Source organism: Spermophilus citellus, assembly GCF_964194105.1.
Source record: "Spermophilus citellus genome assembly, contig: SCAFFOLD_142, whole genome shotgun sequence".
Classification (NCBI taxonomy): domain Eukaryota; kingdom Metazoa; phylum Chordata; class Mammalia; order Rodentia; family Sciuridae; genus Spermophilus; species Spermophilus citellus.
Window position 1 is genome coordinate 460,353 of NW_027672820.1, and position 19,043 is coordinate 479,395.

The following is a 19,043-nucleotide window of genomic DNA, read 5'->3' on the forward strand; positions in this document are numbered from 1 at the left end:
CGCTCTAGCCTCTTTGGTGAGGCTACGAGGGGAAGTAAGATCTGGATCACCTTTAAGAGTAGCATACAAAGGCTGTAGTACAACATTAGAAATATGTAAATATCCTCGTATCCAATTAATATCTCCCAGCAGTTTCTGAAAATCATTTAGAGTTTGAAGATCCTGAGTTCGTATGGTGATTTTTTGTGGTTGTAATTTGTCATACCCAATTGTTGCTCCCAAATACTTAATAGAATCTCCTGTTTGAACCTTTTCAGGTGCTATATGCAGCCCACATTGTGCTAACAACTTCACGAGGTCGTCATAGGCCTCATGAACTGTTTGTTCTGATTTAGCAGCCAATAATACATCATCCATATAATGAATGATCTTGATGGAGGAGTACTTTTGTCTGAGGGGCACAAGTGTCTTCCCTACATACATCTGACACATTGTGGGACTATTAGCCATTCCCTGCGGCAACACTATCCACTCAAACCTTTGATCTGGTTCCTCGTGGTTACACGAGGGAAGGGTAAAGGCAAAACGCTGCGAGTCTTTAGGATGTAAAGGAATAGAAAAGAAACAGTCTTTAATGTCAATAACAATAATGTGCCAGCCTTGAGGAACAGAAGAGAGCAGAGGCAGCCCTCTCTGAATGGGCCCCATAGGTTGCATTTGAGCATTAACCGCTCGTAGATCATGCAGTAGGCGCCACTTCCCTGATTTTTTCCTAATGACAAATATGGGAGTATTCCATGGAGAAGTAGAGGGTTGGATGTGACCCAAGTCAAGTTGTTCTTTAACTAGAGCATGGGCTGCTGCCAGTTTAACCGAGGGAAGAGGCCACTGAGGCACCCAAACAGGCTCCTCGGTGAGCCATGTTATGGGTATTTGAGCCTCAGCGGCCCCTAGGAAAAACCCAGACCAAATCTGTCAAGCTTTTGATGACCTTGTACAGGATGCTTACGTCCCTGTAAATGTTTTCCTAGTCCTAAACCTGGCCTATACCCCATATTGTGCATAATTTGTTGGGACACTGGGGAATAGTCATTACTAAGAGTGAACCCCATGTCTTTCATCAGGTCACGGCCCCATAAAGAGATAGGTAAATTAAGTACATAAGGCTGAAAAGTACCATGATGTCCTTCCGGGTCCTTCCAGGAAAGATGTCTACAGCTAACCTGAGGAGCCTGGGCATATCCAAGTCCTCTCAGAGATTGATCAGAAGTCTGCACTGGCCATCCCTTAGACCAGTCCTTGAGTGCAATGATGCTACGATCTGCACCTGTATCAAGTAAGCCCACAATTGATTTACCTTCTATGCTTAATTCCAAAGTAGGGCGATTACTCATATCTAGTGACAAATAAGCACAATTCCCTCCGGTGGTACCAATCTCATTCCCTGTCCGTGACTTTGAGTCTGCAGGGAAATGATCATGTAAACTAGGCAAAACCAGTAATTGAGCAATCCGATCTCCTGGGGAGATGGACACAATGCCTTTTGGAGCTTCCACCATAACCTTTACTATCCCTACAGTATCAGGACTTATGACTCCAGGGAAAACATGAAGACCTTGCAAAATGGAAGATGCACGTCCAATTAGCAAACCTACAGTGCCAGGTGGTAGAGGCCCTTTGAACTCAGTTTCCACCAATTGGACTCCCATCTTAGGTGTTAACACGAGTCTGGAGGTGGAACAGAGGTCCAATCCCGCGGCACCTGTAGTGGCTCTCCGCGTTTCATGGGATGGCGTAGAGATGGCCATGTCTCGGGTTCGGGTGTGACATTCTCCACTGCCCCATATATTTGCGGGCCCTGGGGTCGGGGGCCCCGTCGGCCGTTTTTTGGCCCAGCTGAAATAAGCTGTCCATGGATGTCCCTCACTGATGTACACTCTTTTGCCCAATGCTTCCCCCTTTTGCACCTTGGACACAATCCCGGTGATCGAAGGCCAGTGGAAGGGCCACCGTGAGGAGGTCCAGTAAAATTGACATTTTTGGGACACTCACGTCTGATATGACCGGGTTGACCACAATGGAAGCATGTTCTGGCGGCAGGATTGCCCCCTTTTGCAATCCGAAGGACAGCAGCTGCAAGACCTGCATTAGTTAAAGGCCCTCCAATCTCTCTACACACTTTCATCCATACTTCTATGCCTTTGTTCTTATAAGGAGCGATTGCTGCTTTACATTCCTTGGTGCATTGCTCAAAGACCAATTGCTTAACAAGGGGCATGGCTCTATCAGGATCCCCAAAAATCTTTCCAGCAGCATCCACCATCCTTGCTACGAAATCTGAAAAGGGTTCTGTAGGGCCTTGTAAAATCTTGGTCAAATTACCAGACACTTCTCCTCTATTTGGAAGTGACTTCCATGCCCGAATGCAAATGTTATTAATTTGATCATATACCTCAGGAGGGAATCCTGTCTGTTGATTAGCAAATCTACCTTGCCCCAAAAGCATGTCCTTATCCCAATGAGGATGTCCTGCTGCATGGTTTTGGGCGGCCTGCTCTATTGCGCCCTCTAGCATAAATGCTCTCCAGTCCAAATACTTGCCCGGAGAAACACAAGCCCGAACAAGGCTAGCCCAATCAGAGGGAGTCATACAGAATCTAGACAGACTCTCCACCTGAGTTAATGTGAAGGCGGCATCCACCCCATAAGTGCGTACAGACTCTGCCAGGGTCTTCACAATTTTGAAATCTAAAGGCTCCGAAAATCTTCCCCTATTCTCATCCTGAAAAACTGGATAAGCAAGACCCATCTCAGCGTTAACAGCCTTCCATGTTTGAGCATGGAAAGCTCTCCCCGAAACACCCCCACCATACGGCGGTGGGTCCGGAGGATCACATTTCTTGAGCCCCGGTCTATCTTCGTTCCCTTCTCCAGCAGCTAAACTCCCTAGCTGGCGAGACAGCCTCCCAAGCTCCTCCTCCTCATCCTCCTCTTCTTCTGACCCGCTTCCACATGGGGGTGTGCGCAGCGCACTGAGATCTGGATACAAGCGTTTCCTCCCCTGCTTCTCGCTCCGCACGCTCCCATCCTCCCGAGATACCTCACCTTTTGTCAGAGATAATCGTCTCCTCCCCTGTTTCACGCTCCGCACACTCCCATCCTCCTGAGATATCTCACTGCCTGCTGTCTCCGATTTCTCCTCATGTAACTTTTCTAAAACCTCCTGTCCTTTAGCAAGTGCGTCATGACATCTGCCATCTGTGAGGCAACTACGGACTATCTTCCAAAGGGGAATCACCCCACCCTCCAATATGCCCTGCTCACAAGCAAAGTCAAGATCCTTGCCCAATTTATCCCAACAAGGCATAGTAAGGCTGCCCGAATATGCAAACCACGGTGCAGCAACATCTACTTTCTGCAAAAATCTCTGTAAGATACTATGTTTCACTTTCAGGCCTTTGGAACGTAACAGGCCGTCTAGTGCCAGAAGAAGCGGGCTTGAAGATGTGACACCCATGACACAGCAACAGAACAGATACAGAGGACAAAACGAAAGTACACAGAAACAAAAGAAAAGTACACAGTGCAGCTGCAATAAAATATGAGGCTCTCTCTGTCTTTGTAGAGGAGCTGACTCCGCTTTGATTACGGGTCCCACTAACCGGGACTATCAGGTCCCGCCCACCGGGACTATCGTGTCCCACTCACCGGGACTGTCGGGTCCCACCCACGGGGACTATGGGGTCCCACTTACCGGGACTGTTCAGTGCACCACCTCTGACGACTTGCAAGTTTTGATTTTCCCGGGTCTCGGCACCACTTGTCGCGACCCCCTTGCCCGCAAGGAAGACGCAACACCGGGAATCTTCTTACAGCTGTTTATTCAAGCTCTCGAGAGTTCTTCTAATCTCCCAGAAGCCCCTCCCAGCCTTAATAAAGTATCCAAACACCCAATGTGAAGCTGCCACGTGGAGCTTTCTCGTAGGGTGTCAAAGAACCATGTGCCAACTCTCCCAAAGAAGGAGTTGTTTATCACAGACCACCACAAGGCCAGCGCCATCTTGTAATGGCGACCACAGTCCGCAGAAGCGGCTCGCCACATGGGTCCTAACAGTTACTCAATAAATCATGTCAATTAATATTATGTAACATATATGTGTATTAGTATTATTATCTAACTGCTCACAACAGACATCAGCTCCTAAAAGAATATAAAACAACCTCTCTGAATATAGAATGACCTACATGCCAGGCCAATTTTTGTATGTAGATAGTACTAGACTATTTTTCCAATAAAGCTGTCACCCCTCATCAGCGGCTCTCAATATAGTGCCTTTTCTTCCCTGACAAAATCAGATTATTAACACTAAAAGCATTCTCTCTAGTTCTTTTCTAGGGAAAACAGATATCATTGTTTGAAAAAAAAAAAACCCTGGCTGTTTTTCTTTCACTCTCAGTAAATTTCTCTATTCTTGCCACATATCTTACAGATCTGAAAATATCTACTTCCTTTTCTGCTTTGTTGCCTCCAGTCAGTGGGGTCCTAGATCCTCGATTGTGGGTACATCTTTTCTCAATTTTCCTTTGGATGATGCCTTCTAGTCCCTTGAAATTTACGATAGTGGGAGTATTTACATCATAGAACACAATAGTCAGGGCTATTTTTTTTTCCTAGAGAGCCCGTTATTAAGCATTTAGCAGCAAAAGTCTGCTTCCAGCATTGATCTGCAATGAGGCACCTTGATGACAGGGACTCTCCATCCCCAAGGTCCAGCAGAGAATAAGTAGGCTCTCATTATTGATGGATGGATGAATGCTTTTGTCGTCTCTTAATGCCTCTCTTATATGAAATGTGCCTTCTGTGCCCTGTTCTTGCTACCAGGTCTTTGAGCATGGATGTCCTTTAGCTGTTGATCAAAGGACCACTTCATGCAGACTGGATTAACCATCCATAGCTCTTTCTATCTGGGACATTCATCCACTATATTTGATCACTCTCTTCATCCAGAGAGGCTTGGGGGAATTCATCTGGAAGGAAGGAAATCTTGCCAGATTTCTTCAAGGAACACCTTGGTTTCCATATTAGGATTTCTCCACACATTCTTCCTTTCAATTCACAAATATATTGGACACCTGATATGGGTAAGACACGCCAGGATCTATGGAGAACACAGAGCTGCATATGCTCTGGTTCCCACCTTCCAGGAGCTTCAAATTTCCTCAGGTACAGGAAATTTCCATAGATGAGGGAAAGTAAAGCAACGCAACTTTAGAGAAGGGGGAGATCATTTTCTTAATGATTCATTAACACTAGAGCACTCAGATCTACTTCTTAGAGGAGATGCTTCTCTGCTGGCAGGGTAGGATTTTACTAGGAATAAAAGAACAGGTGGACAACTTAGGCAGTTTGCAATAGCAGAAAGAGAAGTAGGCCCAAACTCTGTGGGACCCAGCTAGCAGTCTTCCTTATCTACTTTCCTCTTTCCAAACCAAAGGAGACTTTCCTGGGTTAGCATTCCCAGTGACTTACACTCCAGCCTGCCAAGCCAACCAGAGGGCACCTCCTCTCCTCCCACCCTGGCTCTTTTATGCTTCCACTCTAAAGGAGCATCACCACCCCATCCTTTCCAGGCTCTACAGGCCCCTGAGGTTGCTTGGGAAGTTCATTGATGCTGTCTGCCTAATATCTCTGTGTCCTGTTCCTTTGAAAAAAGGGTAGGGAGGGGAGAGGTAGTCAGGTGTATGCTAGTTACCTCTCTGCCCTTCAGTGACTACCTGAGGCTGTAACATGAAGCCCAGGCCTCCAGGGAGGCTACCCTCAGTTCCTGCTCACTGCCACCCCCAGCCCAATATAACCCCTGTTCAATTGTATCCAGACAACAGTCCACTCCTTCCCCTCTGAAACAGAAATATTGTTTTTGCTAGAAATGGGTCCAGTATTTCCTCTTTCCTCTTCAAGAAAGCTATACTCTTCCCAAGTCTCTGACTCACTGAGAAAAGAAAGGACACCAGTATCATTCCCCAGACCAACATCATACTAATTTGTTTAGCATCTTCTCTTTCATTCTGTTTACATCCTGTCCTAGTATCTCCAACTTCTTCTGTCTATGCATTCTTTCAACTCACAAGCATTAATGGAGTATCTTCTCTGCTTCAGACATCCAGGAAAGCCTTACCCTCAATCACATCATCCTTTTAGAACCCATCTTCCCTCTCCAGTCCCACGTCGCCATCAAACTACATTGCTTCTCTGACCATCTGACCATGTCCCTTTACCGTTACCATCCCTACTCCCCTTGGAGTCCCTGGTTAAGCCCTAGCTCTTCCTTGAGGGAGCTGTGTGATCTCAGAAGGGCACTTAACCAACTTTTGACCTCATTGATTTATTTTGGTAATTCAGAGTGACCTCCAAAGTTCCATCTGCCCTTATCATTCTGATGTTCTGTGCTTGGCCTTCATCCAATGACAGAATTCCTCTTTGAAAAGTCACTGTCAACTTTGTGGTTGTCAATTCAAATGACCACAGGTCTAGTTCTAGATCATCTGACCCTCATGGCCATTGTACCATTGGGACATTCCCTCGGCCTCTGTAGCCTTTGTTTTTCTCATCCATAAAATGAGGTAGTTGGACTGGGTGATGTTGCAAGATGCTTCCGGTCTTTGATTCTGTGAAAGTACAGAACAGAGAAAAGAGAGAGAGGGAAAAATAAGCAACTCTTTTGGGAAAGTGGACAGGAAGGAACTCATAGAGAAGAGAAAGTGGCTTCTGTAGAGTTTTGAAAGAAAGGTAGAGAGAGATGACAATGGAAAGTACAGGTGTCCTCAAGGGCATCTTGCCATTTTGGGACTGTGACAAGGAGTCTAAGCAAGGATCATCACTAGCTGATGAAGGACTATGAAGGGAGGTTTAGGCTGGCAACACCTGATCCCACTGATCCATCTAAACCTCACAAAAACACAGACAACCTAACCTGGGCCTGCTAATGAGATGTAATAGAAAGTACAAAGCCCCACTAATGAGGTGTTGTTTCCAAAAAAGCCAACTCTGTTCGAGGTTTTAGTGTAAAAAGACTAATTTAGTAAAATGCATGGGATAAATTAGGAATATTTTTTTAAAGGCATCTCAGAGGTGCAGTTAGCAAAGTCCAGAATCTGGGAAACACTATATTCAGCCTTACTCCTCAGAATGTGGTCCATGGATGTGAAGCATTAGCATCATCAGGAAATGTGTTACAAATGCAGAATCTCAGGCCTAACCAGACTTCCTGAATTCGAATCCTCATTTTAATAAGACAACACTCCCCTCTGCATGATTTGCATGTATGTTAGTGCTTGAATATCACTGTTTTCCAGGACAAATGACCATTGTCTTCCAAAGAAAGTTAAAGAAAGACAGGGGGAAGGAAGTCAAAGAGGCAAAGGAAGGAAAAAAGTAGAGGATTTATAGATGAAAAGAAACCCAAGAGCCAGATGTGGTGGCTTGGGCGGCTGACGCAGGAGGATCATGAGTTCAAAGCCAATCTCAGCAACAGTGAGATGCTAAGCAACTCAGTGAGACCATGTCTCTAAATAAAATATAAAATAGGGCTGAGGATGTGGCTCAGTGGTTGAGTGTCCTTGAGTTCAATCTTCCGTACCACCAAAAAAAAAAAAAAAAAAAAAGAGATGTATCACTAAATGCAATATGTAGACCTTTCAGACAACTAGCTATTTTTAAAAATGAGACTACTAAGGAAATTTGAACAATTACAAGATGTTTATTGGTATTAAGGAACAGTGACAATAATATTGGGCTAATTTTTTAAAGTCATCACTTAAAGATATACAGTATTTATGGATAAAATGATAGAAAATCAGAGATTTGCTAAAAAGTAGTTCAGTAGAATGGTGTGCAAAGAGAACCCAGTTTGATTTAAAACAGTATTAGCTGCAAGTTACTAATTGTTGCAACTGAGTTTTGGGATATATGGGGAGTTATCATTCTCTCTACTTTCCTGTGTGTTTGGAAATACCCATAATAAAAAAGATTTAAAAGAAAGACCAAGGCAGAGTCCCTTGAGGCCTGAGTTTCAACCCCAGACGAGCCTGCAGGAGGTCATTACCCAGAGGAGTCAGCCCAGCGTGGGCTGGAAACACATGTGCGCTCCAAACCAGAGAAAATCTTGCCTGATCTATAGCATGGAGAATTGAGGTTAGTTAGAAGGGAGAATTTCCTAGTTGCTAAAAACTGAAACAGGTCATCAAATAAATTGTGGGATCTCCTGCCCTGAGGACCTTCAGAATAGGATCAACATGGAGGAGGCTGCTTCCGCACTGTCTTTTCAGGTCACCAAGGCGGGCAGGCAGGAGGAGCACGAAAAAAAACCCACAGCGGGGCCGGGGAAGCATCAATGCCCTCCCTCCTTCACCTCTTCTGCTCTCTGTCCCTCTGAGGACAGAGAGTTGGGCGAGTCCAGGTTCTGCCCAGAATTATGGGATTGTAGGGATCCAAGACGTCAAGGGCAGGGTGGGGGTGGAGATGAATACGAATTCCCAGTGCATTTCATTGGCACAGACTTACGCATTCCCCTCCTAACCTAGGGTCTAGTTACCTACGCATTGGCCCAACCGCCAAACAAGCCAACCATCTCAGGCCCCTAGAGAAACCCAAACTGGAGGTATAGTCTTGGCCAGGGGACCAAAGATGAACGTGGCCGACAGCTGTGGGCGAGCTCCGCGGGGCCTGGGAGGAGGCACGCGGGCCGCTCCCGCCTGCGCCCCGAAAGATTCCAGAACTGCTACCATGTGGACAGGAGTGGGGTTGGCCTTCGTGTACCCCGACTCCCACCTCGTGTCCGAAGAGCCTCCCTGGACCCAGGCGGCCCAACGTCGAGTACCTGGCAGCCGGCGCACACCCGAAGCAAGATTCGAGCGTGTGCGCTCTGACTGCTCCGGACAAGAGCTCTCTGTTCAGCTGCACACGCGGCTATAAATACCTGGTGCCGCTGCAGCGCTGCCTCTGCTTGGAGCCGGGCCTGGGCTAGGATGGCTAGTGGCGCCTGGGGACCGCCGCCCTCTTTGCTGTGTCCCCAGGAGACGCCTTGGTAGGAGCAGGGGGAGGGGGCCGGATGACGTCATGGAACAGTTGGAGGATTTAGCTCAGGAACCCGCGGGGACCGGCGTTCCATTTAGGCTGACTGTGTTCCACTCTGGGCTCCACTTTCTCAGATTGAGCACACAGCCTTCCACCTTTCCCGAAAGCTGGGGTTCTGAAGGAAATCAGTGTATGATGGCCAGGCCCGAGAACTCTGGAAAACAGGCACACAGGCGTGGGCTGGCAAGGCTGCCACCAGCACAGCCGGTTAAAATGCTTCCAGCAAAGCCTCAAGTAGTGACGAACTGATTTCAGGGAAGAACTATGCCTCAAGGCACAGGGATTGAGGATACTGTAATAATAATGCAGATAGTTATGTAGTGTCGCTTCCTTCCCGAGACTAGTCAAACCCCAAGATAGATAAATCTGTTATTCCCGCTCCCCATTTTACAGATAACAAATTAAAGCTCAGAGAGCTTAAGGAACCAATCTGGAATCACACAACTGTCAATTGACAGAACCAAACCATAACCCATATCTCTGCCTCCAGCCCACCTATATACTTTTCCAGATACTACATTGTTTCTCACTTTTCAAGTGGGTGCATTTCAAGGGCTGCGACATCCAGCCATCAAACAGACCCCAAGTTCCTACTGCTTGCTCTGATTGCCTCATTACAGAGCAAAACCCGATAAGAATAATGAGAGAAGTGGGTAGCAGAGTGAGGACTGTCTCCTTTCCCAAGAAGAGGTTAACAGTTGACCAGGTTAATAGTAGCACTCCTAGTTGGTTATGATTAAAGGTGGAAGAGACAGAGTATATTTTTAAATAAAGTAGGGAAGGAAGGTGACTGTGGAATTTCTTTTGCCAAGGAGTGTGCTATGGTTTTTTCTTTTCTTTTTTTTTTTTTTAACAAACCTGGCTCAGATATAATAATACTAATATCCAACACTGATGTGCCAGGCACAGCTCTAAGCACTTACAAGATAGAGCAGTAGTGGGAGATTTCAATTATTCAAACAACAGCTGGAAGTTTAATTTTGCTATAAGTCTAGCATCAGCACAAATCCCGATTTGCCTCACTGACTCATCTCCAGAGTAGGATCTGGCATCTGATGCCTGGGTTTGCATCCTAGCTCTGCTGGCTGTACAGTGGCAAGTTCTGTGGCCTTGAGCAAGCACCTTTGTCCCAGGAGACCTTGAGGGTAGCAATAGTGACTCACTCCTTCATTGTGTTCATGGGAGGATTCCAAGGGGTGTTGTAGGTGAAGGGCCAGCCCAGCACCCAAGGAAGCTCTTACCATGCATGAGCTGCTGATGTTATGTCTTTCAAGTAAGGGTGCTGTTTCAACCAAAAATGCATAAATTGAGGTGATGTGGAAGTAATGATGACTAAGAGACGACTTCTGGTCTAGGACAAGATAAGGAAAAGGAGACAATGCTGGGCTCATTTCAAGAGTGTGGAGAAAAGTGTGACTTCATGAACTCTAGCCTAAATTCCTAACTAGGAATATGTGTATGAAGGATAGAAGGGTAGAGGGCATTCCAAAATAAATTTCTAACTAGTCATTAATCATATTGAGAAGAAAAAGGAAAGGAGTTTGCTTTGGGTTTTTAAGTCACTGTGACAACAGCAGGGAGCTCTAGCTGAACCCATCCTCTAAGGGGACTTGTGCACATACATGCAGAAACAGGGTGTGTACAAGCACCTGGGTGTGACCACACAAAAGCAACTCACATCTCTGAGCCTGGCTCAGGCAAACTGAAGGCCAAGCAGAATGACAGACAATGTTCAAAGCAAAACAATAACAAAAACGTGGAAAGCAACACTCAATAAGGACTCTGCCGGTATGGAAGAGTTCTGTCTTTTCCAGAGTAGTAGCCCTAAACTAAAAATGAAAGAACAGTTGTTGAAGCCCAGTGTAAATCAACAGAAACTTAACTGACCTTGGGAAATACACATACATTTGAATCCAAGTTGCTGGACAATCCTCTAGATGTCATTCAGGGCCCACTTTGGCAATTCTAGAAAATGGAGTTGGTTCTATCTAATGAGAAGCAAATAGACATGTCCCAGTTTTCAAAAATAAGAAAAGGGAATATTCTGGAAACACATGGATACATTTCATTCCTATCCCTGGCAAGATTCTAGAATATGTAATTAACACAGATATTAGTGTGTTAATATGAGTTCTCTTATTTCTTTCCTTTTAGAGGTCGTAAGGGAGTCATTTAGAAAATCTTATTTGATCTCAGCATAATGTCTTATGCTTTGATGGAAAGAACACTGACTTGAGGTCTGGTGACCTGGATTTTAATCTATTCTACCATTAATTAATTAGATAACCACAGGGAAGTTTCTTTCCCTCACCAGTTCTCATTTATGAAATATGGGACATGTTCTCTTAGGTCCTGCTCACTAAGTTCCTTGATTCCACTGTGTAATGAAAACTGTTCAATCAGAATGTGCAGCCCCAATAGAACAGTCACATTCTAAGGACTGCCCGTGTACCATGAATGGGACCAAGGAAAGGAACTGGTCCCTGGTTTTGCTTTATGTACTCATGTTAATGACTTAATCCCCAAATGATAAGAGAGCTAGGACCAAGGGTCACAAAATGAAGATTTGATTAGACTGGAAGAGTTTGGGACCCTTCAAATTATCCAAATGTCTGGAGGTCTGGAGTTGAGGGGCTGCATCTGATAAAAGTCAGATGAAATTAATTAACATAAATGCAAAGTTCTATGTCGAAGCTATTTTTTTTAAAGGCTGCACAACTGGGCATGGTGGCCCATCTCTGTAAGCCCAGCTACTTGGAAGGCTGAGGCAGGAGGATCACAAGTTCAGGCCCAACCTGGGAAATTTAGCAAGACCCTGTATCAAAATCAAAATAAAAAAGGCTGGGAGCTTAGCTTAGTGCTAGAGCATCCCTGGGTTACATCCCCAGCACCCTCTGCCCCAGGGGAAAAAAATCCTGTACAAGTGCAACTTAGGGAAGAGCTGGCTTAGAAATAGATCATGGGATAAAGGTTCAGGTAACTGAGATGACTACCCATTTAAACTGAAGGGATGCCATCATCTAGCTGTTAATGAAAGGGCTAGCATAGCTGTCATTGTGGGTAATGATACGGATAATGGTAGGGGGTAAACCCGTATTGAGCCCTGACATGGGCTTTACACATTGTCTTATTTCTGGGGCATGACAGTGTCATAGAATTCCAGCCTTGGTCAGGGCTGGTCTCATTGCCGCCTGCCCCATCAGTCCTGTTTTGGGTGTTATTCTCAGTGCTGCGGGTCTTACCAAGTCGGTTGGCAACAAACTGGAGCATGTACAAAATAGGACAGCCAAAATGAGAAAGGATCTGAAAACCAAGTCCCACAGGAAAAAGTTAGGAGAGTGGACAGGCTCAATCGGACAGGCTGCACAACTGCTGTCAGATCTGTGTGTTTCCACTTGTCAGCCATGTGCTGTTGAGCAAGTGACTTAGCTTCTTCTGTGCCTCGGTTTCCCCACATATAAAGAGAGGTTAGTTATTGTAGATTATCATGGAGATAATCAAGGAGATGTGTATAAAAGCTAATGTGGCACATGGCAGTGCTTCATCCATATACACAGTGATGGTGGTGATCATCAGTGTGGCTGCTGGGCTACCCCTATGGAGGAGAAAGGACATCATTCCACCTGGCTTCAGAAAGAACAGGACCAGTGAGCAGAAGCAAGAAAAAAGAGAGAATCTGGGTCCATATAAAGAGACCTTTCAAATTATCCAAATGTCTGGAGGTCTGGAGTTGAGGGGCTGCATCTGATAAAGAATGGGAACTCTCTGCAGCCCAAAGGCAGCAAAGCTACTAATAACATCACAGGGCCCCACCCTCATGACCTCATCTATCCTGGTTACCTTCTCAAGTCCCCACCTCTTAATTCTGTTACAGTGGCAAATAACTTTCAACATGAGTTTTGGAGGAGACCTTCAAACCTTAGTAGTCAGCAAACTTTACAGTGTATAGTAGATTTTTTTGTCATATGATTTTGACTTTACTTTTCTCACAATAATCAAGATAAAGGGTATGGACTTTGTAGTCAAATTCTCCACATTTGAATACCTGCTCTGTTATTTCTTACTTGTAAACTTGGATAATATAGTTCATCCAGTTGGTTCTTCCAAAACATAGTAAGTTACCCACAATCCTAAGGAATGAGGATCAGAGCTAATACATTTCTTGCTGTGTTGGTAAGCAGTATGCCAAGATGGGCTGACACTAGAGGCTATATATATGAGACATACAAGTTCAAGCCTTCTGGCCTTTCATGCCTGGTGAGAAATCTAGTGGTAGAGATTGGTTGACTAAAGAAACTCTGCAAGTTTTTTTTTTTTTATCTTTTTGTTTTTTTTTTTATTTTGTTTTTTTCTTATTTTTTTTATTGGTTGTTCACAACATTACAAAGCTCTTGACATATCATATTTCATACATTAGATTGAAGTGGGTTATGAACCCCCAATTTTACCCCAAATGCAGATTGCAGAATCATGTCGGTTATACATCCACAATTTTACATAATGCCCTATTAGTAACTGTTGTATTCTGCTACCTTTCCTATCCCCTACTATCCCCCCTCCCCTCCCCTCCCATCTTCTCTCTCTACCCCATCTACTGTAATTCATTTCTCTCCTTGTTTATTTTCCCATTCCCCTCACAACCTCTTATATGTAATTTTGTATAGCAATGAGGGTCTCCCTTCATTTCCATGCAATTTCCCTTTTCTCTCCCTTTCCCTCCCATCTCATGTCTCTGTTTAATGTTAATCTTTTCTTCCTGCTCTTCCTCCCTGCTCTGTTCATAGTTGCTCTCATTATATCAAAGAAGACATTTGGCATTTGTTTTTTAGGGATTGGCTAGCTTCACTAAGCATAATCTGCTCTAGTGCCATCCATTTCCCTGCAAATTCTATGATTTTGTCATTTTTTATTGCTGCATAGTACTCTATTGTGTATAGATGCCACATTTTTTTTTATCCATTCATCTATTGAAGGGCATCTGGGTTGGTTCCACAGTCTAGCTATTGTGAATTGTGCTGCTATGAACATCGATGTGGCAGTATCCCTGTAGCATGCTCTTTTAAGATCTTCAGGGAATAGTCCGAGAAGGGCAATAGCAGGGTCAAATGGTAGATCCATTCCCAGCTTTCCCAGGAATCTCCATACTGCTTTCCAAATTGGCCGCACCAATTTGCAGTCCCACCAGCAATGTACAAGTGTACCCTTTTCTCCACATCCTCGCCAGCACTTGTTGTTGTTTGACTTCATAGTGGCTGCCAATCTTACTGGAGTGAGATGGTATCTTAGGGTGGTTTTGATTTGCATTTCTCTGACTGCTAGAGATGGTGAGCATTTTTTCATGTACTTGTTGATTGATTGTATATCCTCCTCTGAGAAGTGTCTGTTCAGATCCTTGGCCCATTTGTTGATTGGGTTATTTGTTATCTTATTGTCTAATTTTTTGAGTTCTTTGTATACTCTGGATATTAGGGCTCTATCTGAAGTGTGTGGAGTAAAGATTTGTTCCCAGGATGTAGGCTCCCTATTTACCTCTCTTATTGTTTCTCTTGCTGAGAAAAAACTTTTTAGTTTAAGAAAGTCCCATTTGTTGATTCTTGTTATTAACTCTTGTGCTATGGGCATCCTATTAAGGAATTTGGAGCCCGACCCCACAATATGTAGATCGGAGCCAACTTTTTCTTCTATCAGACGCAGAGTCTCTGATTTGATATCAAGCTCCTTGATCCATTTTGAGTTAACTTTTGTGCATGGCGAGAGAAAGGGATTCAGTTTCATTTTGTTGCATATGGATTTCCAGTTTTCCCAACACCATTTGTTGAAGATGCTATCCTTCCTCCATTGCATGCTTTTAGCCCCTTTATCAAATATAAGATAGTTGTAACTTTGTGGATTAGTCTCTGTGTCCTCTATTCTATTACATTGGTCCACCCGCCTGTTTTGGTACCAGTACCATGCTGTTTTTGTCACTATTGCTCTGTAATATAGTTTGAAATCTGGTATCGCTATACCGCCTGATTCACACTTCCTGTTTAGAATTGCTTTTGCTATTCTGGGTCTTTTATTTTTCCATATGAATTTCGTGATTGCTTTATCTATTTCTACAAGAAATGCCGTTGGGATTTTGATTGGCATTGCATTAAACCTATAGAGAACTTTTGGTAATATCGCCATTTTGATGATGTTAGTTCTGCCTATCCATGAACAGGGTATATTTTTCCATCTTCTAAGATCTTCTTCTACTTCTCTCTTTAGGGTTCTGTAGTTTTCATTGTATAAATCTTTCATCTCTTTTGTTAGGTTGATTCCCAAGTATTTTATTTTTTTGAGGATATTGTGAATGGAGTGTTTTTCCTCATTTCCGTTTCAGAAGTTTTGTCGCTGATATACAGAAATGCCTTTGATTTATGCGTGTTGATTTTATATCCTGACACTTTGCTGAATTCATTTATTAGTTCTAGTAGTTTCTTTGTAGACCCTTTTGGGTCTTCTAGGTATAGAATCATGTCATCTGCAAATAGTGATAATTTAAGTTCTTCTTTTTCTATTTTTATGCCTTTAATTTCTTTCGTCTGTCTAATTGCTCTGGCCATTTTTTCGAGAACTATATTGAATAGAAGTGGTGATAGAGGGCATCCCTGTCTTGTTCCAGAAACTCTGCAAGTTTATGTGTCAAATTTATACTTACAATTCAGATATGAAAGACAGGCAAATTCTTAAAGACTTCCAAAGACAGGCAGGATAAAATAAGAGGTAAAAGAGGGAATAATAATTTTTATTGTTGTCTTTTTTTTTTTTTTTTTTGTACCAGGAATTGAACCAAAGGGTACTTAACCATTAAAGCCCTTTTGTGTGTGTTTTGCTGGGGATTGAACTCAGGGTCTTGTGCTTGCGAGGCAAGCACTTCACCAACTGAGCTATATATCCCCAGCCCAAGCCTTGTTTTATTTTTTTTTATTTTGAGACAGGGTCTCTCAAAGTTGCTGAGGCTGACCTTGAAGTTGCAATCCTCCTATCTCAGTCTTCCAACTGTTGGGATTATAGGCACGCACCATTGAGCTGAGCTTTTTTTTTTTTTTCCTTCTGCTTTTGCTTGTTGAGTATATACTCTGTGTTAAGTTCTGGAATCGATATTCCTATACATATTTATAGTGATTAGGAAGGGAAAATTGATAATAATGAGATTGGAATGGAGAACTGTTTGGCAATTAACTTGGGAACTACCCCTAGAGCATTTCTAGACCCACGGAAGTCGTGCTGTCTTCCCCAGAGCTGACTCAGGACTGGCTCCCCATCTCACTATAGTGGTTAAAGCATTAGACCTACTTAAGATTTGGTTTCTGACAATGGCAGGGTGGTAGCTGAAAAGACCCCCCTCCCCACCCCATATACTTCTAGAACACCTTAGGTTGAAGTCCACTGGCCTTTTCTGTGTGTCCCCAGTGTGACGGAGTTGAGGTGGACCTGAGCAACATCTTCCTTGAAGGCATTGCCATTCTCAACATTCCCAGCATGTATGGAGGCACCAATCTCTGGGGAGAAACCAAGAAGAACAGGGCTGTGATCCGGGAAAGCAGAAAGAGCATCACTGACCCTAAGGAACTGAAATTCTGTGTCCAAGGTAAGCCAGACATGAGGACAGTTGCTCTAGATCATGTCCCTGTGGAAGGTGGGCTAGCAAAGCATCTCAGGACCTATAGCAGGCTCTTCTGTAAGGTCTGACAGCCCGCCAAGGACCTGGTACCCCGGGAGTGTGGTGACCCATCATCCCTGGTGTTGCAAAGCTTATAACCTAATTGAGAAAACAAAATTTCTCATAAGGCGGGGACTGATAGTTATCAAATCAGGGGACTCCATAAGATGAGGTGTCAAACGCTGCTCCTGTGGTTATCAGAGCTCTCCAATGTCCATATCCAAAAGTCAATTCTCAGCCCTCATTTCACTTCACCTTCATTCAAACCCCACAGATCACCCCCTTGTCCTGGAAACACTTTGTATACTTGTCTTCAAGGACTCCACTTACTAGTCACTCCTCTTCAGTACCTGTTCTCTCGGACTCTTGATGCTAGAGGGTCCCCAGGCAGGATCCTAGATCCTCTTTTCTGTCTGTACTTGTTTCTTTGGTGACTTCATCCAGTTGTGAGGCTCTATTTAAATATCCCATGTGTGCCCATGATGACTCCAAACCAGTCTGGCCTCCTGATGCGTCCCGCATCCTCTCCTGCACTTCCCTGGAGAGGATAACGGACATAGCAAGCTCCATGTGTTCAAGGCTGAACTCCTCTGTCCAGCCCAGCCTGTGGTAACTCCAGCCTCCATAGCCCTCTAGTCAAAGCATTGGCACCACCTTCCATGCCTCTTGTGTGTGTGTGTGTGCGTGTGTGTGTGTGTGTGTGTGTGTGTGTGTGTGTGTGTGATGCTGGGGATTGAACCCAGGGCCTTGTGCATGCGAAGCAAGCACTCTACCAACTGAGCTATATCCCCAGCCCCTCCATGCCTCTTTTTACCTCACATCTCACACCCAGTCCATGAGAAAACCTGTGAGCTCAACTTTTCAAAAACATCAGGGTCCAGCCACTTCTGAGCCACTTCCTTCTGTGTCCTGTATGACTGACTGCAGGTCCTCTGCTCCTCCCTGAGCTGAACACAGTCTGTTCTCACCACCACACCAGAGATCCCTGTAAAAACATTAGATCAGGACACTCATCTGCTCAAAATCATGCTGTGGCTGAATAAAAGGCTAAGGTCCTACAGTGGCCAATAGCCCCATATTGTCTGGCCTTCCACCACCTCCCAGACCCCATCTTCTGGGACTCCCTCCTTCACTTTCCCTGGCTCCTATACACAGTGGGTTGCTTCCATGAACCCATTATTCATTCACTCTAGAAAAACCAGGCAGTATACCTCAGAGGCCACCTGCTGGGGCCTCTGATTGTAACCCACCAGAATACAGAAAGTACCCTTAAGATGACTTTCACTCCAACCCCTTATCGGCTACCTCCACAAAGATCTGAACAGAGATTCAGGCTAAACTTCTGGCACCTTGGTTCCTCTGTCAACTGTTGGATCTTCCTGGGTTCTCAGTGGCCTGGCGAGCCCCAGGAAAGAGACCATGTTGCTGGTGAACCCTGCCAGCAGCCAGGGAACTGGGTTCTAGTCCAAGTATTGCTACCAATCTAGTTCTTGGCATCTCAGACTTCTTTGCTGTGAAATCTACATCTCATGTAAACTTTTGATAGCTGGATGGATGGGGTTGAACTAGATCATCAGTTCTGAATCCTGGCCTGCCTGTTGAAAATGACCTTATCCATCTCTGGGTTGGTTCCTAGGAATCTAGGTTTGTCTTGAGCTCCCTGGATGACCCTGGTGGGCTGCCAGGTTTGAGAACCACTTATAGGGACAGACATATGCCCAGAATGTCTTCTAGCATTCTGTGTTCTCTGATGTCCCAGGATATAATTGCTAAGGTTGGATGTAATCCCACCAGTAGGAGACAAAGCTTGGCTGACCCTCTGAGGGCAGGGTTCCTTGCTTCACACCCATCTTAGACAATCAGGTTGTTATATTCCAGGGCGAGGTCATCAAGAAATATCATCTCCACTTTGTCCTTTAAGAAGACTCAGGAATTTTTGTTTCTGTTGCCCTCTTAAGGCCCTTTTCTTTGGCAAAATAAACTTTTCAATTTGTATAAATTATTAAACGGAATAATGCATTCCTCCTTCCTCCCTTGGCAGGGGAAGTTGTGGGTGCTAGCAGAGGGTGGGGGAAGCACTGGAGATTATAGAACGTTCCTGCAAATTTTCCCACCCTGGTGATCTCAACCCCCATCCTGGCATCCAGCCTTGTCAGAACAGAGAAGGGAGTGAGCATAGCAGAGCCCTCCCCTCTTCCCACCCCAGGGCTTGGGGAAGCTACTGAGGTCAGGTTCTGGTTAGGACTCAAGGTCAGCCTTCATCTTCCCCTTAAATGTCTG

The 19,043-nt window shown here is 44.6% G+C and overlaps 1 protein-coding gene across 1 annotated transcript in view; it reads left to right on the plus strand.

Annotated features, from left to right (window-relative positions):
- Positions 1 to 17,654, plus strand: part of LOC308640546 (diacylglycerol kinase gamma-like) — a gene marked incomplete at its 3' end in the record, with an annotated part of 117,102 nt that extends 99,448 nt beyond the window's left edge. Inside the window, exons 20-21 of the mRNA XM_081312415.1 lie at positions 16,514 to 16,691; positions 17,596 to 17,654. Coding sequence (XP_081168541.1) covers positions 16,514 to 16,691; positions 17,596 to 17,654 — 237 coding nt within the window. The remainder of the gene's footprint in view (positions 1 to 16,513; positions 16,692 to 17,595) is intronic.
- Positions 17,655 to 19,043: the final 1,389 nt, after the last annotated feature.